Raw genomic sequence first — 23,848 nt, 5'->3', positions numbered from 1 at the left:
GTGAACAAGTAGTGTTTTTTAAGGAAGTTAGCAAAGTCATGTTAGTTAGCATTGTGATTCTTGAAACTGAAGTAATTAAGATTTAAATGTTTGTTATAAAAATAACTTACTTTGAACTCAGAGTTATTTACTACTTTTTTTGATTTTACTGAATGATTTTACATTGTTTTAAAAAAAAAGATTAAAACAGTCAGTTTAGATAATGCAGAAAAACTTAACACTTCAGGAAATGGACAGTTTGTTGTCTGGAACTGCCAGCTGGGGTGAAGGCAGAAAGCTTTTATAGGATAAATAGTAATGAATAAGAAAGATACTAATAAGAGATTATTTGACTGGGTGGGGTAGCATTGTCAACCTTGCTTGGAATGAGGAAGCCCAGAGCTGGCTTCATGTTTGGGGACTGGCTGGTAGGACATACTGCATTTCTGGTCAAATGGAGCATTTATAGGGACATGAAAGTTACCTAAATTTCAGTTTGCTGGTTTGGCACCTTGGGCAGGAGTGACTCCATCTTGGGCCTAGAAAGGTATTTCAACAGTCTGAAAAGCTAGTTATTTAAGTGATCTTGGCATGCACAAATCTACTACTTGTAAAATTAATTTTAGTTAAATAAGAATTACCTGAAAGGAACCATAAGGATTTTTTGGTATTATAAGTTGACTTAGGTGGATTTTGAGGGGGATAGAGGAATTAGATAAGAAGGAAAAATGCTATTTGTTTTCATGAAGGCAAACTAACACACAGAAGAACTATGAAATCAGAAACCTTGGGGGTGGGAGGTGTTGGGTATGTTGGGTGATAGAGGGAGCCACCTTTTTAATGAAGCAGAGTCAGTAAAGAGAACAACAAAAGGCAAAGATTATTATTAATGTGGGTCAGCCTAAGGAGTTAAACGTTTACTTTGGGACAGTGAAGAACTATGAAAATACATGGGCAGTGATACAGCAGACTATGTTGATATTTAATGGAATAGCAAAATGCTAGAGATATATATATATATCACCATTACTTTCTATAGGGAAAAATTAGAAGCAATCTAAATTCTCTTGTACAGGAAATTGGTTAAGTAAATTATGGTTTGTAATGTAATACATGTAACATGGAAAGATTTAACAGATGAAAGGATACATAATTACATTGAAATGCATTGTTAGCATGGTGAGACTATAGATAATACTCCCATACTCCATTGTACCCAGGGTTTTAAAATGAAGTTCTTTATTTCTAAAATTAATCATAATCAAAATTACAAAGTTTAGAAATCTGGTGGTAGTTTATAGGGAAGACAAGTTATTTCTTAGAGATGAGACGTTTTTACTTATAATTTTTTTGATAGATAAAGGCCAAAGGAAAGGTTTGCTAAGTCTATGGTTTTATGACTAGAGACATTACTGGTGTCACTGAAAGATATTTGGAGATGATGCTTTCTTAGGAATAGAAGAAAAGTAATTACCCAGTTTTAGATTGGTGGTAGCAAATTTTATTTTGAATTTTACTTATTTAACTTTTATTTTCAAATTATTGATAAATTTCTCAATTTTAGAAAATTAATTTATACACAGATTATTGTGTCATTTTCTTCTTCATTGACTTACTGGCAGTTTTACTATCTTATTTATATTAGCAACAGAAGAGGTTGCTAATTCAAATAGTCCATCCTTCTAGCAGTTCGCAAAATTTGGGGTAGTAATTCTTATTTTTAAGTAAGTTTTAAGGTTTACCTGAAAAGAATATTTTTAAATTAAAAAAAATACAGCTTTAAAAAGAAAAAGTCACAAGTATGTTCAAGAGTAATTTTATAGTACTTAAAAGTTCTGAGGAGGCACATGATATTATTACATTGATATTTCCTTGGGTAAGTCACTTGAACTGTTCTCCATATGAAATGAGAATTACTTACAACTGTTAGTGTTAAAATGATTCAGTTCAGTCACTCAGTTGTGTCCAACTCTTTGCGACCCCAATGAACCACAGCACACCAGGCCTCCCTGTCCATCACCAACTCCTGGAGCCTACCCAAACTCATGTCCATTGAGTCGTTGATGCCATCCAACCATCGTATCCTCTGTCATCCCCTTCTCCTCCTGCCCTCAATCTTTTCCAGTATCAGGGTCTTTTCCAATGAGTCATCTTCACATCAGGTGGCCAAAGTATTGGAGTTTCAGCTTCAATATCAGTCCTTCCAATGGACACCCAGGACTGATCTCCTTTAGGATGGACTGGTTGGATCTCCTTGCAGTCTAGGGGACATCAAGCATCTTCTCCAACACCACAGTTCAAAAGCATCAATTCTTTGGCGCTCAGCTTTCTTTAGTCCAGCTCTCACATCCATACATGACTACTGGAAAAACCATTGTCTTGACTAGACGGACCTTTGTTGACAAAGTAGTGTCTGCTTTTCAATATGCTATCTAGGTTGGTCATAACTTTCCTTCCAAGGAGTAAGCGTCTTTAAATTTCATGGCTGCAGTCACCATCTGCAGTGATTTTGGAGCCCAGAAAAATAAAGTCTGACACTGTTTCCCCATCTCTCTCCCATGAAGTGATGGGACCAGATGCCATGATCTTAGTTTTCTGAATGTTGAATTTTAAGCCAACTTTCTCACTCTGTTCTTCTTCGCTTTCTGCCATAAGGGTGGTGTCATCTGCATATCTGAGGTTATTGATATTTCTTCCTGGCAATTTCGATTCCAGCTTGTGCTTCCTCTAGCCCAGCGTTTCTCATAATGTACTCTGCATATTAGTTAAATAAGCAGGGTGACATTATACAGCCTTAACGTACTCCTTTTCCTATTTGGAACCAGTTTGTTGTTCCATGTCCAGTTCTGACTGTTGCTTCCTGACCAGCGTACAGATTTCTCAAGAGGCAGGTCAGGTGGTCTGGTATTCCCATCTCTTTCAGAATTTCCCGCAGTTTATTGTGATCCACACAGTCAAAGGCTTTGGCATCATCAGTAAAGCAGAAATAGATGTTTTTCTGAAACTCTCTTGCTTTTTCGATGATCCAGTTTAAAAGGATTAAACTTTAATAAATATAAATCAGATATGATAGTTACTAGAGTTTTATTTAAGTGCCTTTTGGATTTAATAACTGGCTCTGAGTTTTTTTTAGGTGTGGTCCTTGGATCACTTGCATCAGCAGTATCTGATTATTAGAATGTAGGATTCTGACATGTGCCTCAAACCTGTATGCACACACTCATACTCACTCACTCAGTTGTGTCCAACTCTTTGTAACCTTTTGGACTTTAGCCCGCCAGAATCCTCGGTCCACAGGATTATTTTCAAGCAAGAATACTGGAGTGGGTTACCATTTCCTCCAGGGGATCTTCCCAACACAGGGATCAAACCTGAGTCTCCTGTATCTACTGTATCTTCTGATTTGCAGGTGGATTCTTTACCACTGAGCCATCGGAGAAGCCCCATAGGCACACTTGAGTTTTTAAGACTAGATGGTGCATGGTAGCACATAAGGAAGGAAGCATGCATAAAAAGTCGCAGTTGCCGCTGGGAGTTAGATCAAAATAAGACTAAAATTATAAAATATTATTCAACCAGAATTAAATCTGTGTTTTAACCTCACCCCTATCGGGTCCATTCCAAATAACCCATTTCTCTTTTCTTTCATGGTTTCTCTGCTATTCCTGTTAGCTTTAATGACCAACTATTTAGTACATACAGAGTCTTTGTACAGTTCATGTTCTTTTTTTAAATATGCCCCATTTACTAAGCTCCTTAAAGTAGAGAATCACTGCCATGTTACCTAGAATACTCACAGTAGAGATAAACATCTGTAGGCCTCTTCCTTACATGTCTGCTCAAAAGCTAGTTTTTAGGATGCCTGCTATATACTCGTGATAACCACAGATGTACCATTTCTCTTAGTTTTAACCTGAGCCCTGTTTTACTTAAAGCGTCATAGTTCCCTGTGATATTCAGGCTGAGATTAAATAATTTGTCAAAACAGTGGGCATATGTCTCTGGAATTCAGTTAGAACCAGTGCCATCAAAGAACCACCAAAGAATTTTAACCCCAAGTGACTCAACCAGCTCAACATAATGCCTTTTTTTGGGACCAAGGGTAATCCATGGCTAATGTTTAAATAGCAGTGATAATTCTGTGCAATAATAACTTGAAACCTTCCTGTGCTTTGGTAGTTGAAAGTGAAAGTGTTAGTTGTTCTGTCGTGTCCAACTTTGTAACCCCATGTATTGTAGCCCTCCGGGCTCCTCTGTCCATGGAACTTGAGGCAAGAATACTGGAGTAGGTTGCCATTCCCTTCTCCAGGGGATCTTCCTGACCCAGGGATCGAACCCAGCTGGGTCTCCTGCATTGCAGGTGGACTCAACCATCTGAGCCACCAGGGAAGGTTGTAGGTTATTCCTTTCTGTAACTTATTAACTGGCAATTTAGAAGAAAAATATAAGAAACTTAAAATACAGTTTTTAACTATAGATCTGTGTCTGGATATTCTAGGCTTTGCTATGGCTTTAGTTTAGCTTAATGATGATCTCTTTCCTCCCAGCCCTCCCTGAAGTGGTGGGGTGGGGATGTGTGTATATATGTATATATGTACACATATATTTTTGTTTGTATACACTCTTGAACCACTCTTGATGTGTGAGGTAAGATGTCTTTTAGATGAAGATTCAGGCCTTTTAGTAGTACCTAGTGGGCATTTATTTCCACCACTCACTGCTCACTTTTCCCATACATTGACATCACCACCACAACAGATCATGCCACTTTGTAACTTTAATCTTTTCCTGTAGATGTTAAAAATATTTTCTGAGGTTTAAAAAAGTCCAAACTTTGAGCATTTAATATTCATCTTTAAGAAAATTCACATAAGGCTAGAAGTAAATGGTTGTATAGCTTGTCCATTGGACCAGGTCATTTGCATGTAATTTTTCTTCTCTGTTATGTCTTCACTCAGGTCCTTTTCATTGCTTCAGAAGTATCTCTGCTTTACCTTTCTACCTATGACTTTTCCTGAGTCACTTTTCTTTCAGGCTTATCCCTTATGCCACCTTTACCAGGTGGCATATAGAAGCATTTTCTATTTGTTTCTTTCTTGCTTGCCAAGACAAATACGACCATTCACATTAAAAGCAAAAGTTCTATACTCTGTTTATGGTACTCATTCTTTTTACAAAATACTTGTGTGTGCTTATTTATTGTTTGGTGAAAGCTGTTTAAAAAAGGTTAGGAATTAAAGCTTTTTATCTTACTCATCTTTGTATGCTTTTTGAGCAGTTTTATTTGTAGATATAGTTCTTTAATTAAAGCATTTCTTTAATTTGGCATTACTTTATACACAAATAGATGAAACATTATTGAATGATGTTAATTTCTGATTTTTTTTGGCAACAGGTATTTATTACTTGTCATGTTTATGTTCATTGTTGTGCTATAAAAATGCAGGGTATCTTTTTTTTTTTAAACTTGGCGAGACTATTTTGCCCTGTGGCTCAGAAACTGGAGCCTATAATATAGAGTGAAGTAAGTCAGAAAGAGAAACACCAATACAATATATTAATGCATATATATGTAATTTAGAAAGACAGTAACGATGACCCTATATGCAAGACAGCAAAAGATACAGCGATGTAAAGAATAGACTTGTGGTCTGTGTTGGAGAAGGCAAAGACAGGATGATTTGAGAGAATAGCATTAAAACATGTGTATTACCATATGTAAAATAGAGGACATGAAGCAGAGTACTCAAAGCAAGTGCTCTGGGACCACCCAAAAGGGGGTAGGGTGGGGTGGGAAGGGAGGTGGCAGGGGGAGGACACCTGGGAGGACACGTACATCCATGGCTGATTCATGTCGATGTATGGCAAAAACCACCACAATATTGTGAAGTAATTAGTCTCCAATTAATAAAAAATGAAGTATAGCATTGTAGTGTAAGAGGAGAGATAGTGCATAATTAATACATGCAAATATGTAAATTTATAAGTATAAAATTTTGTATTATTGCTTTAGCAAAAGGGGAAGATAATTGAATCTGGGAAAGCAGTCTTGAACCAAGGGTAGGGGACATGTATTCATGTGGTATTAACTGCCTGGTTAAAGTTCATCTCTTTATTGATCAGTTATTAAAATATACAAGATTTTTAGTACATAGATATAAGATGTAAACATTTGATGTGTTATTTCATTTGCAAGCTACCTAAAACAAGTTTGAAGAGAGTGGCACTATCCTTATATTTATAAGATGAAGAAACTCAGGTTCAGAAAAGTTGAGAGAGACCAAACTGTCTTGGTGTCTTAGCTCATATTTTTAAGCATATTTAGCTTTTTTTTTTCTTTTTGAGAATACAGGAGAATGTGAAAAGTGTGTCTCTGAATGTGGCTTTGTTTCTGGGAAATAATCTCTATCAATCTTATTTAGTCGCATTTAAGTCATGATTAATAGGAATTCATTACTAAAGTAGTATAAGGTCTTTAAAAGATTCTGGAAAATAGTATAATTGATATCACTTTGTGTTTAGGCGTGAATTACCCTTTACTAAGTCAGCTCATCTCACCAATCCTTGGAATGAACATAAGCCGGTAAAGATTGGACGTGATGGACAGGTTTGTTGTTTTAATTGATTCTAAAAAACATATATTTAATCACTCTCATAGAAATCTTTATTGAAAGATATTTTAAAACCATTTTTGAGTGAATTTCTGAGAATGATTGGGGAAAATATTCTTATTTGGAGTTTGTGATTACTGTAATTATGACTGATTTGATATGACCTCCGTTAATGTAGAAAGGTAGATTTATTTGGTACTGGATTTATACAATTGAAGGAAAAGTTTTTGAAGAGAACTGGCACGATTTTAAAAACCTTTTAGGTTTAGGTTTTTCATTGTATTATTACTGCTTAACAGATTCTGATACATTTTAGAAATGCCACTTAACATCTTTACTGAAGTTTTCTGAATAGAAAGAAACTATTAAAAGGAGATGAGTATGTGTATACGCAGGTTGTCGAGTCTGCAGATAAAATTAAAAATGTGCAGTGATTTAAAATAAACCTAGGCTTGTGACCCTTAGTTTTCTAAATGTAATTTTGAACCAAGTTTTTATTGCTTGTAAGTGAAAATGTTGGTAATTTAAAATAAAAATTATATAAAGCCCATAGATTAGTTTGCCCTTGTTAATATATTTCAGTGCATTTAGCAATTCATAACCATGAAAATTGTTGACACACTAAACATTTTTTCTCCATTGTATTAAGATGGATGACTTCATCCTGATACTTAATGTATTTTGCACAAAGAAATATTCCTTTGTTACAGAGGGTGACTGTCACAGATTCTGTAGTTAACCTTGGAGATTCTGTGCTGTGCTTAGTCATTCATTTGTGTCTGACTCATTGCAACCTCATGGACTGTAGCCCACCAGGCTCTTCTGTCCATGGGAATTCTCCAGGCAAGAATACTGGAGTGGGTTGCCATGCTCTTCTCCAGGGTATTTTCCCAACCCAGGGATCAAACCCTGGTCTCCCGCATTGCAGATGGACTCTTTACTGTCTGAGCCACCAGGGACACCATTTTTCCCCTTACATAAATACATGAAACACTTTTGAAAAGCTTTTTAAAATCTTTCAAGGAAGTTGATTGGAATCTCATGTGATCATCAACCTTGGGAAGGAAACCTCCAAGTTAGCCTATCAGTTCTGTACATCAGGAAAATACAACAACTCTATGAAAAGTTTCTCCTTTTTTTCATTTTGTAAATTACTGCTTTCTTATTCCAGGAAATTGAACTTGAATGTGGAACCCAGCTTTGTCTTCTATTTCCCCCTGATGAAAGTATTGACTTGTATCAGGTCATTCATAAAATGCGTCACAAGAGAAGAATGCATTCTCAGCCCCGATCAAGAGGACGACCATCCCGTCGAGAACCAGTCCGGGATGTGGGAAGGTTAGAAACGTTCTTTGGACTGATAATAGGCACATATATCAGAATAACATGATGGAGGAATATGATTCGTCAAAAGTTTGTCCTGCGGTAAAGAAGAAAGAGAAAATCCTCAAATCAAGCTGCATGGACTAGTTTGTGGCTTCATTGAGGATTTCAGATGGTCACCTTGGTCTCAGTCATTTTTCAAGAGGAAAATGGGGATCTTTCCTTATGCAGAAAAAATTATCTGCTAAAGAGTGATAACCAGTTTAGATTAGATAGTAATCTGATAATACAATGTATACCATTGAAATGAGGTAGGCCTTTGTTGCTAAGAACAGGCTAGAAAGGAGGAAGAGGAGGAAGTCTTTATTTGCAAAAATTGTTAATATTTTGTAAAAAGCCTTTTCTTTCAGGTGTGTCTCTGGATAAACCTTATCAGATATGGGACTTTTATAAAGGATCACTATTATTTTTTCAGAAGATGACGCCTCATTTATTAGAGGATAAAATATTTTAAGTTATTTTGATGTTCAAGAGGAGCATTGTTGGGACTGTTTCAGATTTTACCATCGTGATGTGTTAACCCCATTCTCAATATTGTCTAACATGTACCCCGTGAATTCACACATCTTGCTGAGCTTCTGAAAACTAGGTTCTTTCCAAAGGGGATCAAGTGGCCCTGGGAGACCCGGCAACAAACCAAAAAGAAGGGCTGTTGCTGTGTCTGTTTACAGCTTTTCCAGATGCTGGCAGTACCTGTGGACTTAAAGTGTTTTTTAGAGGATCGCCATGGTTGTTGATCACTACTTTATGAACTAAACAGCATTTTCCAGGAAAAGGGGTTTTAACTTGTTACAGAATTGGAGAAGTCTTTGCAAAGGACTGATTTAAGCCCTTCACCCAACACCTTACCCTGAGTAGATTTGCATACAGCTAAATCTAAAATATTCTGCTAAAGACTGTTGGATGTGTGGTTGATGGGATGAAACCTTTGGTTAAGTTTCCTTTTGGTGGAAACATCCTGTGGTAGGTACAGATAATCCAACAAGAGTCCCCTTTTCTTTGAGCTTAAGAAGGACACTGTCAAGTAGGTAGGAGGAAACCTGGCAGAGCCCCCTTATTTTTGGCCTAAAAGGACTGATCACCAAGATGTCTTTTGAAGTTTTAAGCTAAGAGATTTCCAGTGCAATACAGTACATACAAGTGAAGTTTTTACCTCAGATTTGCAATGGACTGTAAACTATACTTATTACACCACTACTCCTCTCAAGCCTGCCAGGGCCTCCATATTTGTATGTGGCTTACAGCTTAAAGTCAGTAGTTGGACTACTTTATGAACTGTTACTATCATGTTTTATACCGGTCGTAAATGCACTCCCCAAACTACAGGAAAGCGGTATGTTTATTTTTTAAACCAGTTTTTAATTTTCTTAGTCTTATTTATTGTAGATGCAACTGTTTTTATTATGTTGGGGGGCTTGGGTTTATTGCAGCTTTGTAGTTTGAGTGAACTTGTGTTGCAGAAGTTTATGAAAGCAGTAAACATTCAGAAATAACTGGAAAGCTAGTGATGCCCAGGTTATTACAGAGATTTTGACAAGGGTAAAAAGACATATTTATTATTACCTTAAAAAACCTGAAATTTTGTTTTTTAGTTTGTATAGCTCTTTATTAAATGCTAAGTATAATGAAGTGTATTTCATGATGTATATACATTAACCTTAATGGTTACATTAACCGTTGAGATTTATGGAAGATAGTGAAGAGCAGCCTGCTGCAGATAGTAAAGTTTCACCTTCTAAAGAATACATTTTGAATTTGTATTATGAAACTCTGTTAAAACTCTGCCCCATTATTTGCCAGTTTATTTTAAGGCATTGTTTCTGGGAAAAAATTCCCACAATTTGTAAATGTTATTAACTTTAGAAATTAGTTTTTCAAAGTATTTAAACATTTTTAAAACTTTCCTGTAAAATAACTTTTAATAAGTATCAAATTTTCTGTATGATCATGTGAAAAGTATAATTTTGTACAAAGCAGAAGAAAAATATTTAAGAAATACATAATTTTATTCAGATTTAACCTAAAATGACACTAATAAGTTTAAATATATAGATTTTAGGGTTACCTGTTGTGTAATGATGAGAAGTTTTTTCCCCTTTATTTTACCTGAATGAAGACTTTATTCAGAAAAGTGTTTTAATTGTTAAACTGGATATTTATATTAGCTTTAGCTCATTTACTTTTGTTTAGATAACTAAAATGTGATTTACGTATTTTGAACAGATTACTTTTAAGTGTCTGATCATAGCACAAGGATTAGAGAATATATTTCTTTCTAGCAATACATCTAAAGATTGGTGTATAAGAATTTGAGGAATTAAAATTTAGAGATTTTAAGATGTTCACGAAAGACGAGGCTGTTATTCTAAAGGAAATAATGAGCTTTTTTTTGTACTTATTTCTGTCAGAAACTCTTGCTTTGCTGTTTGTTCTCCTAGCAGTTTTTGGTTTAATTTCTAATGTGTCTAATTTATGTAGGCGTCGACCAGAAGATTATGATATTCATAACAGCAGAAAGAAACCAAGGATTGACTATGCCCCTGAGTTTCATCAGAGACCAGGTTAATATTTTATAATCCTGCAGATATTTGACTTGAAATGATTAAAAACAACAACAGCACAGAATCTTCTATCATGACCCTATAATTTTAAAAGTGAGAAAACTTTAGGATGCAGCTATTAATGACCTGAAATTGTAGGAAATGGAAACTGCACTTGTGTTTTAAGATTAAATAGGGAAAGCAATGAACTTACACTCTTATTAGGATTTTTATTCTCTTTGATACTTAGTATTTCCTGTGGTAGAAAGCTTTAATTGGAAACTGAAATTATGCTGTATTTTTCTAAATACATCTTTGATTTTCATATTTTTAGAGAGGAATGGGAAATGCTTGGTTTGTAATCTAAAAGCAGCTTTTCAGTTAACCTTTCCCTTACTGGAGTTGAAAAAGGCACACTGTAGTTAAAGAGAAGATACTTATTTAAAACAGTCAGTGATACACTTATAAAAATCAGACCATTTGGAAGTTGGTGTTAGTGAGCATTACAGCCTTGTTACATGACAGATGGCTTGATAAGCCTCATTCTTCTCCAAAATGGGATATTCTGAAGAAGTAACATTTTTCCCCAGTAACTTGGCCACTTAAACTTTTTCACATTTTAATTTACTAAGTTCTTATGAGAAGAAGAGGGGAGAATATTTCTCTGATTACTGTGGTTCTTTCATTTAAAATGTATATATTTTAATTTTTACAACTTTCGTTAATTTTGTTTTTCTCCCCTTAAGTTTGCATTTTTTAAAGCTTTGGTTGACTTAGCAAGGCTTATGTATTCTCAAGGTGGAAGGTAAACATTTGTTTTAAGGAAGACCTATTACAGTGTCCTCAAGATAATTCCTCTGTCCTTACCTTCCTATGGTGCAGCATGAAGAAATTTCTGTCTAGCAAGAATTGGGGTGTGGATTTAGAAGATCCATATGCAAACCTCTCTAACAGTTTATAATTCTGTGATATCAGTAAGTTATTTAGTTACTTTCTAATTATCATGTAATCCGAGAAGAAAATCTGAAAATGGAACAGTATGATAATAGTATCACTTAATAGCTTCACTATTATATCATGGGAAGAATTGAAATGAGTGGTAAGGAAGGTTTAATTATGATGCCATAATAAAAAATATAAGTTTGATATACTAAAATGCTTGATGTTTGAACAGGGTATTTAAAGGATCCACGATACCAGGAAGTAGATAGGTAAGTTGGGTTCATTTTTGTTCAGTTTTGAATTACATTCTTGGAACTAGTTTATGAACCACCTGAATTTAGTTTCACAAATCTTATTCCCAACAGACGGTTTTCAGGAGTTCGCCGAGATGTATTTTTAAATGGGGTAAGCATTTCTTTTTTTTTATTTAATGCACATAAAATCAGTATCTGCTTTATTTTGTAAGTTCTGGGTTTTTATTTATTGACATTATCATCTTTCATTTTAGTCCTACAATGATTATGTGAGGGAATTTCATAACATGGGACCACCACCACCTTGGCAAGGAATGGTTTGTATTAATTCTGTTTTTGCAAGTTATATAATTTCATTTGCAGTTCCATACATTTTGAATGCTTACTTGGAGTATGATTGTTACAGTTACCCATTAAGAGACATAAAATACATGTCTGGTGATAAGTAAAATTGCATGCTGTTTTTAAAGTAAAGGCTAATGAATGATTGGATTTGTATTAATAGTGGAGGCTTAGTTGATAAATGTTATGATTTATTATTGTGGTGGCTAGTAGTGTAAACTCTTCAGGGTTCAAATACCTTCCCGTCTCAGCTCTGACTTTAGAAAAGTTTCATAATACATTTTTGTCTTAGTTTTCCTTATCTGTGAAATTTGGATATCCATTCATTCTTTGACTCATCAAACTATTTAGTACCTACTCTGCACGACCCTGTTTGCTCTGGGTGTACATCAGTGAATAAATTGGGACAGTATGCCTATGCTTGTATAGTTTAAAATTTAATGGAATAGTGTCAACCTTGTAGGATTGTCAAGAAGCTAAGTTTGCAAAATACATGTTAAGTTTAGCATAGTGCCTGACCCTGATATTCAGTAAATTCTCTGTGTTAAATAAGGTTAACTAAATCTTGTTCCTGAACTTTAATTTTTTTCTTTTTTTAAGAAAACTGGATGTTCTTCTTAAAGTATATTTTAAAGTATTAAAGATAGCTGAAGCATTAGTTCCTAATAAAATAAAACAACTTAGAAGTTTAATTTGTTCTGATTGTTTCTTACCTTTTTATCTTAAAATGCTGCCTGTAATGTGGCCTTTTCATCTGACTTTTGTTTCACTTAAGGTACTGTATACAGACAGATGAATTATTTCTTTCCTTTAGAGTATGACATTTAAAAAATAATAGTAATATCTTGGCCCTAACTAGGGGGAGAACTACCTTGATTTTCCATCATTCATTTTATAATTGCATTATTCATTTTATAATTTCATTAGCTCTTTAAATACATTTGTGCATAGTATTAACATGACTGATTCTAGAGTCAGATTATCTGATGTTGTGTCTAACTTCTACCCTCTTTAGTAGCAGTGTGAATTTGAGCAAGTGACCTAACCGTTTGGTGCCCCAGTTTCCCTTTTTGTACATTAGGATTACATAATAATACTATTACCTATAATTCTATTAGTACCTATCTGTAGGGTTGCTGTGGGGATTAAATGAGACTTCTAAAGTGCTTAGGACAGTGAATAGTAATCACTGTGTAGGATAGGCTTTTGATTTCTAGTGGTATTTTATGGTATGTAACATGTTAGATGATGGGGTTTAAATATTCAGGAGTTTCTTACACACATTTTTTTTCAACAAGCAAATACAGAGGGTATTTTAAAGAATGCTAATGTCATCAAAGTAAATGGCTTCAACAGTAAATTCTTTGGGTTGGGTGGTTTGGATGGGGGAATTCTAAGAATGGTTTGTTACAAGGATGTTTTTTAGATGCTTATGGAAATGGTTTTCATTTTTTAGACTCCTTATCCTGGAATGGAACAGCCTCCACACCATCCTTACTATCAGCACCATGCTCCACCTCCTCAAGCTCATCCCCCTTATTCAGGACATCACCCAGTACCACATGAAGCAAGATACAGAGATAAACGAGTAGTAAGTGCACAAGAAGGCAAAAGCGTGAGGGAACTACTTACAATTCTGTAGATAATTTAAATGTGGGGGACACTGACTTATTGGAAAAGACCCTGATGCTGGGAAGGATTGAGGGCAAGAGGAAAAGGGCGACAGGATGAGATAGTTGGATGGCATCCCAACTCAACGGTCATGAGTTTGAGCAAGCTCTGGGAGATAGTGAAGGTACAGGGAAGCCTAGTATGCTGCAATCCATGGGGTCAAAAAGAGTCTGACATGATTTAGTGACTGAACAACAACCAGATTATGTTGATTAATAGATAATGGTTTCATATTTCTATTGCAGATTGTTTAGGCTAATCTCTTTGATTATTTAAGTGGATTATTTTTGAGTAAATATTTCTGGGTCTTCAATATAATAGTTGGGCTGAGTTTGTTTATTAAATGCTACACACATGATGACTCTGCTGGGCCACATAAACTTCTTTTTATCTTCCCACATGATAAACAACATGCATGTCTGAGAACCAGTCAGAGCAGTAGTTTCTTATCTTTGAGATACTTTCATCTGTCATTTATTTCCTTATCTCATGAAGTTATTAAGCCTTCAAAATAAAGTCACACTAGGACCATTAATATTTAGTAAAACAATCTGAGAATTCTAACAAACAGACTTTTGGAGAAGGAAATGGCAACCCACTCCAGTATTCTTGCCTGCAAAAGTCTGTAGACAGAGGAGCCTGGCAGGCTGCATGCAGTTCATGGAGTCACAAAGAGAGTTGGACGTGACTTCACAACTGAATAGCAGTAGACTTTTAGTAGTTTTTTTTTCCCCCCACCACTCAAGTGTACAGCCAATGTATGATGAAATCTTAGTTGAATAGCTAGCTTGTGGTGTTTTTGAAAATGCCTTTTTTAAATGATCACATTACTTTCAAAAAGTTTTTCTGAGACTCTTAAACTATTCTTGTCCTTTTTAACAGGTTGTGCTTCATGCACCATTATATAGTAGCTTTCTGGTTAATACATATGTGTAATATATTTTGTATTTATTTAATCGCTTTTTTTTAATATATGAAAGGTAGTGTGAAAATTTGAATCTTATAAGCTGACTTTTGAAGAAACAAAGTTCACTAAAGATGAGTTGAGAACTGAAAGAGGAACTCTAGAGCAGGGGTCAAACTTAGTAGTAGCCACAGTGACAACCTTGCACCTCACTTAGTTGCTTATCTTACCCTTCACTGTCCTCCTCAGCCTTATGTGTATTAGCTCTGTGTGAAATAGACTTCACAGTCTTATTGCAGTACATATTTTTAAAAAATTCTGTCAAATTCCATAAATTGTTAACAATGATTTAGTTTGAAAGAAAATCAGGAATGGAAGAATTCCCAATTTCACCTTTAGAGGGCGCAGTCGATTTGCTTTAGTTTGTAGACTCAAAGGAGGAAAAATTAAGTAGAATCCACCTGTTGCAGAAAAACATTGACATTTAGCATAGGTGGCCCCATGTATTGATGTTATTGATCATGCAGTTGGAGGTCATCATTAGGTGATTATTTGGCATAAATCTTATTAAAGAGATTGGTTAGAGAAATTAAAAACTGACTACAAGAAATGATTTTTTAATGAGATCTGAGTAAATCATCTGTTGTGTCTAATTAGTAAGACATCAGAATCCTTCTTCTAAACAATGTCAAAATTGCTTTCTGTGAATTAATGCATTAGGGTATTTCTTTAGATTCTTCTCTCTACCAGACAATAATTACTGTAAATGGACTCATAAATTCCATTTGATTTTTGACATACCTTATCCATTTCTTACCTTTTCTAGCATGATTATGATATGAGGGTGGATGATTTCCTTCGTCGAACACAGGCTGTTGTCAGTGGCCGGAGAAGTAGACCCCGTGAAAGAGATCGGGAACGAGAACGAGACCGCCCTAGAGATAACAGAAGAGACAGAGAGCGAGATAGAGGACGTGATAGAGAAAGAGAAAGAGAGCGATTATGTGATCGGGACAGAGACCGAGGGGAGAGAGGTAGATATAGGAGATAATGCGCTTTTGGAAGCACTGATTGTTTAAAGATACAGAATCTTGTATTTTTCTTTTTGTGTGTGTTTACAAGTAGTAAATTTATTTTCAACTGTCTACTTAAAGTTCATTGTGTAGAAGGATTTATTATGACCCTCTTTGTTCCAAGCATGCAGTATAATAAGAACTGGAAAAACTCAAATCCTCCAAAAATGCACAGTTGACAATTTGAGTTGACACTTTTATTGGGACAGAATGGAACAGTCCAAGAATGTAGATACTGATTCAGTCTCTGTAAATCTTCATCTGCTTATAGGGTGTTCATCCTAGAGTTATTTTTTGTTCATTTTCTTTCTTTTGGATCTTGATTGATGACTGCCATGATATTTTGCTTTGATGTATTTCTAAATGTAGTTGCACACGGTTCAGTAAAAATAATGCTGCTATCAAGTATGCAAATATTGAAGTATGATGGTTTGACTCTATGGCAGTGTTGTAGCAGCCTCTTGGTTTCTCCCTTTCCCTCTTTTTTTTAATCTTAAAAAAGTCACTTTTTATTTTTCTTCGTCTTCAATGATGAGAGCAATATTAAGAAGACATTGCTATCTAATTTTTAATCTTTTTAGATAGGAAAACTTCTTATGTTCAGTAGCATGGTTGATGCTATTGGTTTAGCCTTCTCCTCCAAACTGTATACATTGGCTTGGAATGTTCACAACCTGCGTGTGTGGCAGCAGAAGATAATTCTCATATTCTACATTGCTACTGTTTTGTATAAAATAAATTGGTAAAGATTGACACTTATCTCTTGTGTTTCTTTCTTGTCTGAACGCAAGTTTGTTTTCTTGTGTATGATGTATGGGTTGGCCAAAAAGTTCATTTGGCCAAATAGTTCATTTGGGTGTTCCATATGATGTTATGGAAAGACCCAAATGAACTTTTTGACCAACCTATTAGTAGACATAAGAGAATGCTTTGTGCTTAGAAATTGTTGGACCCCCATTTGTCTTTTTTGCATATTTTATCGAAAATGATTAACCTAGGTCAATTATATATAAATGCTTACTTTTGTTTCTAATATAAGAACTAATGGTACATAGTGGAATTTCATTGATATTTTGGTTAAGGTATTCATTTGGTAGCATTTTTGGATCTACTTTGGTTACAGGATTATTTTGTTTTTTTCAGGTTTTGTGTTCATCTTTGATAAGTTAGATATTTCGTATTTTACTTTTAAAATACACCTTTAAAATTAACCCTCATTAATCCCTCTCAGTAGTAACAAGCTATATAAAATATAGTTTATAAATAAATAAGTTTATATTTAAAAAAATAAAAGATTAAAAATTTTTTTTCATAAATCCACGTTTATTTATTTACTTTTTAGTAAGTTTAAATACTTAAAGGATGCAACATCACACAGGTTCTATGTCCAGTAGCAGGAAGGTTGCTTTGAAATTCGGCACGAACCATGCCACTGTTGCTATGAGCGTGAGTTATCTTTTTCCAGATTACTCTGATTTTGTTAGGTTATCTGCCAGGAGTTACTGTGATGTTCTCTTCTTTGTGCACATAAGCAGATCACTTGCCTAGATAGAATTCATCCCAAGCATATACACCTTCAGTTTTCAGCAGAGCTGTGTGCTCCCTCTGGTTCCACAGACCCCACTTTTAGCCAACAAAAATGGCCTTGTACTACAGCCTTCCAGACATAGCTGTTGTTTTAGACATCCTGCTCCCAGCAGGCCTCCACAGGATCCAAGATGGCTGAAAGAACTGTATTTTAAGTTAGCATTTTGGCCTCTGTTATGTTGAATATTTAAATATTTGTGATATTTGCATGTTTGATCACATTTTTTCATTTTCATACACTGTCATAATTCTGTGCTAGATCATGTTCATAATAGTGTCAAAAGAACACAAGAACTTCACTGTTGAATGATTTTTAAAACTGTCAGCTTACTGCTTTCATATTCTCACTGACATTTAGAATATTTTTCCATGCGCTCCCAATTAGTATTTAGGTTGGTGCAAAAGTAATTGTGGTTTTGCATTGTTGAACTTTGTCGTTTGATATTGAAATATATTCTTAAATAAATGTTATGTTTACATCATTTTAGCACATTTCTTGCCTTATATTTCTGCTGAAGATTTATAGCTGTTTAATTTAGACTAGAGAAATGATGTTAGACAAAGAGCAAATTCAAGCGATTTTCTAATTGGAGTTCAAAATGGTTTTTATGCAACAACCAGCTCTGGTTGGACCAAGAAGCTCCAAAACACTTCCCAAAGCCAAACTTGTACGCCCAAAAGGTCATGGTTACTGGTGGTCTGTTGTCAGTCTGATCCACTACAGCTTTCTGGATCCTGGCAAAACCATTACATCCAAGAAGTGTGCTCGGCAGATCGCTGAGCTGCACTGAAAAGGCCCAGTTCTCTCCACAATGTCTGACCGCTCAACCAGTGCTTCAGAAGTTGAAAAAATTGGGCTATGAAGTTTTGCCTCATCCACCGTATTCACCTGACCTCTTGCCAACTACCACCTCTTCAAGCATTTTACAACTTTTTGCAGGGAAAATGCTTCTACAACCAGCAGGAGGTAGAAAATGCTTTCCGAGTTCATTGAATCCTGACGCATGGGTTTTTGTGCTACAGGAATAAGCAAACTTGTTCCTCATTGGCAAAAATGTGTTGATCGCGGTGGTTCCTATTTTGATTAATGAAGATGTGTTTGAGTCTAGTTATAATGACTTAAAAATCACAGTCCAAAACCACAATTAACATTTGTACCAGCCTAATAGATATATATTGTTCAGTTGCTCAGTTGTGTCTAGCTCTTTGTGACCCCATGGACTGCAGCACATCAGGCCTCCCTGTCCTTCACCATCTCCTGGAGCTTTCTCAAAAACTCATGTCCATTGAGTTGGTGATGGAATCCATTCATCTCGTCCTCTGTCGTCCCCTTCTCCTCCTGCCTTTCAGTCTTTCAAAAAAAGGATTTATTTTAAATCTCTGCAGTGGGGTTGAGAAGAAAGAACACTTATGTATTAAGAAACCTGGATTCTGAATCAGCATTGCCTTTGATTAAACCAGTTGGTAATAAATTTCACTAACATTTTGTTTATATTCACCAGTACATTTTACAAGTTAATATCAGTTCAGTTGCTCAGTCGTGTCTGACTCTTTGCGACCCCGTGGACTGCAGCACGCCAGGCCTCCCTGTCCATCACCAACTCCCGCAGTTGACTCAAACTCAATGTCCATTGAGTTGGTGATGCCATCCAACTATCTCTTCCTCTGTCGTCCCCTTCTCCAGTCTTTAATTTTTCCCAGCATCAGGATATGTGTACATATATTTAATTCATTGACCCAACCATCATAAAAAATTTTGCTTCTTTCCATATCAGCCGTATTTTTTATCTCAATCCCTCCACTGAGGAATTGTGACCACTATCTTTAGCTTCAGAAAAAGCTTTGCTTGTCTCTTCATCTTCCTTTACTGCAGATTCTTTTACTTCTCTCTTTGCCAGCACTTTGGCTGTTCTAAATTGCTAGTCTGATGGGATGACATGAACCTTGACCCTCAAACCACCCTACCCATGTCAGTTCATGGTTATCACTAGCACTGAGTTCTACCCCCCTAAATTTTAGGCACCCCTTTGCATCCTGGGGCTTCCCAGGTGGTGACACTGCTGCTGCTAAGTTGCTTCAGTCGTGTCCGACTCTGTGCGACCCCAGAGATGGCAGCCCACCAGGCTGCCCTGTCCCTGGGATTCTCCAGGCAATAACACTGGAGTTGGTTGCCATTTTCTTCTCCAGTGCGTGAAAGTGAAAAGTGAATGTGAAGTCGCTCAGTCGTGTCTGACTCCTAGCAACCCCATTGCCTGCAGCCTACCAAGCTCCTCTGTCCATGGGATTTTCCAGGCAAAGAGTACTAGAGTAGGGTGCCATTGCCTTCTCTGCAGGTGGTGCTAGTGGTTAACTCACCTGCCAATGCAGGAGATGTAAGAGACTTAGGTTCGGCCCCTGGGTTAGGAAGATACCCTGGAGGAAGGTATGGCAGCCCATTCAGTATTCTTGCCTGGAGAACCCCTTGGACAGAGGACTTTGGCAGGCTATAGTCCATGAAGTTGCAAAGAGTTGGACATGACTGATAGATTTTAACACACAGCATAGCACGCCGCATCCTGAGTCTCAGATTAATCCCTTCTTTCCCTGTCATGTAACTATGATCCTATCTCCTGACTTGGATCAGGGTTCGTTGTCCACTCTTAACGGTTACTATTTTCTTTGCCCACCGAGTGACTGGTATGAAGAGTCCAAAATGTGATATTCATAGCTTTATGTTTAGTGGTGACTTTACTGTGACCCCTGATAGAACTGTCTTCACTACTGTACCCCCAGAAGCAGAACCTAGAAGAACCTGGGTATTGAGCATTTTCAGGCTTACTCCCCCAACCCAGGTTTCAAGAGTTCCCCATTTTTCTATCTAGACCCTGACTTTGGTAGGAAAACTGTTGAGCTTGAGTTGAGTCTTCTTTGTAGGCTTCTATCTTAGCAATTATATTCTAAGCCTGGTTTTCTGCTGCTGCAGAAGAAAGAGGCTAAACACTGCCAAGGAGAACTTCTGACTTGCACAGCGTATTTTGATTTGATGTCTACTTAAACTGAGTTTGTCATTTATAAGACTTCTAAAACTTTTTGTTTGTTTGTTTTAAAAAAAACCCATGTCACTCTGTAAACTGTATTATTACCAATAGTAATTTCCACATAAGCATTATCTGGTGACTCAGATGGCAAAGAATCTACCTGCAATGCAGGAGACCCGGCTTCCATTCCTGGGTCAGGAAGATCCCCTGGAAAAGGGAATGTCTACCCACTCCAGTATTCTTGCCTGGAGAATTCTGCAGGGAGCCAGCCTGAGGAACTCTACCCGTGGCAAAGGTCATGAGGAAGGAGGCTCAGCATACGCAAAGGCGGGATCGAGCCTCAGGAGTCCCCCTGGAAATTCTCGAGCATCTACCCCCAAAACCAGAGTCTGCCTACTTTACTGCTTTGTGCTCTCACCTACACCTCTGACTTTACGGGGGGCTGTCTCCCACCACCATCTCTCTCCTGAATAGGTTCTTCCGGCCACATGTGATTGTTCAGAGCCTCCCAACTGTGAGAGGCATAAGATGTTCTAAACTGTCTACAGATTCCTTTGAGCAGTTAAAAGATTGATTAGAAATTGTATTGGTGAAGGGTTTTTCACTTGTTGGGCCAATGTTTGCTGCTAAGTTTCCATATCCCTTACCTCCTGTGTCCCTGGCAGTGTATTGATTAATATAATTGGTGTAAGTAGTAGCTTTAATGTTTGTAACCTTGGACCCTTGAGTTAATTCTTTTTATTGTTATGGCCCACCACACCTTTGCCCTGTAGTAATGCAACTTTATCTAATGCTTTTGGAGGGTGGCGCCTGACTAATTACCTTTAGAGAAAAATAAGTTTTCTGAAGAAAGGGTCTTAAAATGTTAACAGGCCTCTGGGCCAGAAGATGATGCAAATCACCTAAACTTTTGCATATGATAAGTTTGCAGGAAGAAAGCCTGGCTTACTGCATGACTCTACCCCTTCCCCCATTATCCTCTATGCATAACGTAAGGTATAAAAACTACTTTGGAAAATAAAGTGCGGGCCTTGTTCACCGAAACTTGGTCTCCCCATGTCGTTCTTTCTCTCACCTTCTGGCTGAATTATTCAGCCTCTCTTCTCCACTGAACTTCCTCACTGAGCTATCCTTATTTAACCACTCTTTATATCCTTAATTAACATTTAATTAAGCAATTGTTTCCTGATCCTCGCCGACACCGTCGCCGCTTTGAATTCCCTGGATCCACCGGGGCTGGACCCCTGCAGAATTCCATGGACAAACGAGCCTGGCAGGCTATAGTCCATGGGTTGCAAAGAGTTGGACATGACTGAGTATCTAACACTTTCACAGTGTACTGTCCATAAATGAATACTTTTTATCTTCTCCACATACCTCACTGGTTGTACGATTCTTATAAATTGTAATGTTGCCAAATGCTAGGATCTCTCAGTGTTGCACATGTCATCAGGAGTGAGATTGTTATTGCTAGTTATCAATGAGTTAGCCAGTTCCCACGTCTTATCGTGCAGGTCTGCTTTTTAGAGCCAGTTCTGGTGCAGCCTATTTCAGTATATTCTCAGAAAACAGAGCCTGAGATAAGGATCAGAAAGCAGTAATTTATTTTGAGCAATCCTAGGGTACAGGAGTAGGGAACAGGAAAGGATGAAACAGGAAGCGAGAAAAGTTAGTACATGTATTAAGAAGCTAATGAGCACATGGATCCTAAGTCCACTGGGACCCAGTAAGAAGCCATGTATAATATACTCACAAATGACCACCTGCACGATGGGAGGGGGCTCCTATTCAACATTCTGCTAGATTATGCTTGTGTGAGATGCGTTCCTTCAGCAGTTGCATGCAGTGGTGTTAAAGAAGCTCTTGTGTAGAAAGTGAGAGATCTGTACTATCCAATTGTAACTGCAGAAGCTCCTTGGCACAGCAAAAGCTAGTGAGCAAAATAGGTTTAAAAAGGTAGGAGATAGGACATAGAGGTGTGAAATATACAAGACCCCTCCCTTTTTCCTCATTTCATTTTGTAGTAATTATGAATGAAATTTTTGATGACCTCTGTGGTTACTAAGGAGAAGGCAATGGCACCCCACTCCAGTACTCATGCCTGGAAAATCCCATGGACGGAGGAGCCTGTTTGGGCTGCAGTCCATGGGGTCACGAAGAGTCAGACATGACTGAGTGACTTCAGTTTCACTTTTCACTTTCATGCATTGGAGAAGGAAATGGCAACAACTCCAGTGTTCTTGCCTGGAGAATCCCAGGGACGGGGGAAGCTGGTGGGCTGCCGTGTCTGGGGTCACACAGAGTCGGACACGACTGAAGTGACTTAGGAGCAGCAGCAGAGGTTACTAAATAAGGTTAAACTTTATTTTTTAAAATTCTCATTTGTTCATTATGTTTATTCTGGGGTGTGTGTGTGTGTGTGTGTGTGTGTGTGTTGTGTGTGCTGGCCTTAATCTGGCATTTTATAAGCTATCCATAAATGTTTTCTGATCTTTGCTTGTCTCTTCATATTTAAGAATGAGCAATAGATCAAAGAAATCACTGGGAACGCTCTGTACCTGTAAAGGATTTGTTAACTATCTGGCTTTGATTTTTATGCTGAGTGCGTATTACTAGATATGACTCAAGGGAGTTATACGTGCCAGAATGAGAAATGATTTACTTTGATGTGTTACACTGATTTTAGGTACTTTATTTCTCCCTGGACAATTTTTCAATTTCTTTACAAAAGAACTCTAATTCTGGGAGTTGGTGGGTGGGGGTGGAAAATGGGGGTAGGTAGAATGTAGAAACCACAGTGTTAACAGTCTAGCTACAGATTTTTCTGTTTCTAACTTTTTCTACACCAGGATCCAATCCAGGTTCATAGATTGCATTTAGTTGTCACATCTTCTTAGTCTCTTTTAGTCTTAGATAATTAATCTTTTAATCTTAGCATTTAGGTGTTACACCCTTCAGTTCACTCAGTCGTGTCTGACACTTTGCGACCCCATGAACCGAAACACGCCAGGCCTCCCTGTCCATCACCAACTCCCTGAGTCCACCCAAACCCATGTCCATTGAGTCGGTGATACCATCCAACCATCTCACCCTCTCATCCCCTTCTACTGTCTTCAATATTTTCCAGCATCGGGGTCTTTTCCAATGAGTCAGCTCTTTGCATCAGGTGGCCAAAGTATTGGAGTTTCAGCTTTAACATCAGTCCTTCCAATGAACACCCAGGACTGATCTCCTTTAGGATAGACTGGTTGCATCTCCTTAAAATCCAAGGGACTCTCAAGAGTTTTCTCCAACACCTCAGTTCAAAAGCATCAATTCTTCAGCACTCAGCTTTATAGTCCAGCTCTCACATCCATACATGACTACTGGAAAAACCATAGCCTTGACTAGACGGATCTTTGTTGACAAAGTAATGTCTCTGCTTTTGAATATGCTGTCTAGTTTGGTCATAACTTTTCTTCCAAGGAGTAAGTGTCTTTTAATTTCGTGTCTGCAGTCACCATCTGCAGTGATTTCAGAGCCCAGAAAAATAAAGTCAGCCACTG

General features: G+C 37.1%; 1 protein-coding gene and 1 pseudogene across 5 annotated transcripts in view; one reads left to right on the top strand and one right to left on the bottom strand.

Annotated features, from left to right (window-relative positions):
* The window catches only part of YTHDC1 (YTH domain containing 1), a 38,321-nt gene extending 21,866 nt beyond the window's left edge, over positions 1-16,455 (top strand). For 3 of the 5 annotated variants that reach the window (XM_010833729.1, XM_010833731.1, XM_010833726.1), the window contains 8 exons: positions 6,502-6,586; positions 7,762-7,928; positions 10,452-10,534; positions 11,688-11,724; positions 11,797-11,860; positions 11,964-12,026; positions 13,508-13,642; positions 15,453-16,455. In XM_010833729.1, coding sequence (XP_010832031.1) covers positions 6,502-6,586; positions 7,762-7,928; positions 10,452-10,534; positions 11,688-11,724; positions 11,797-11,860; positions 11,964-12,026; positions 13,508-13,642; positions 15,453-15,677 — 859 coding nt within the window. In that variant the 3' untranslated portion in view covers positions 15,678-16,455. The remainder of the gene's footprint in view (positions 1-6,501; positions 6,587-7,761; positions 7,929-10,451; positions 10,535-11,687; positions 11,725-11,796; positions 11,861-11,963; positions 12,027-13,507; positions 13,643-15,452) is intronic. The other 2 variants (XM_010833730.1, XM_010833728.1) reach the window with 1 other exon arrangement.
* Positions 16,456-17,038: 583 nt separating this feature from the next.
* LOC104984109 lies at positions 17,039-18,349 on the bottom strand (annotated as a pseudogene).
* Positions 18,350-23,848: the final 5,499 nt, after the last annotated feature.

The sequence above is a fragment of the Bison bison genome, unplaced genomic scaffold, assembly GCF_000754665.1.
Source record: "Bison bison bison isolate TAMUID 2011002044 unplaced genomic scaffold, Bison_UMD1.0 scf7180017863882, whole genome shotgun sequence".
NCBI classification, from domain to species: Eukaryota; Metazoa; Chordata; class Mammalia; order Artiodactyla; family Bovidae; genus Bison; species Bison bison.
The sequence above is the reverse complement of the archived record's forward strand: the minus strand, read 5'-3'. Positions and strand labels throughout refer to the sequence as shown.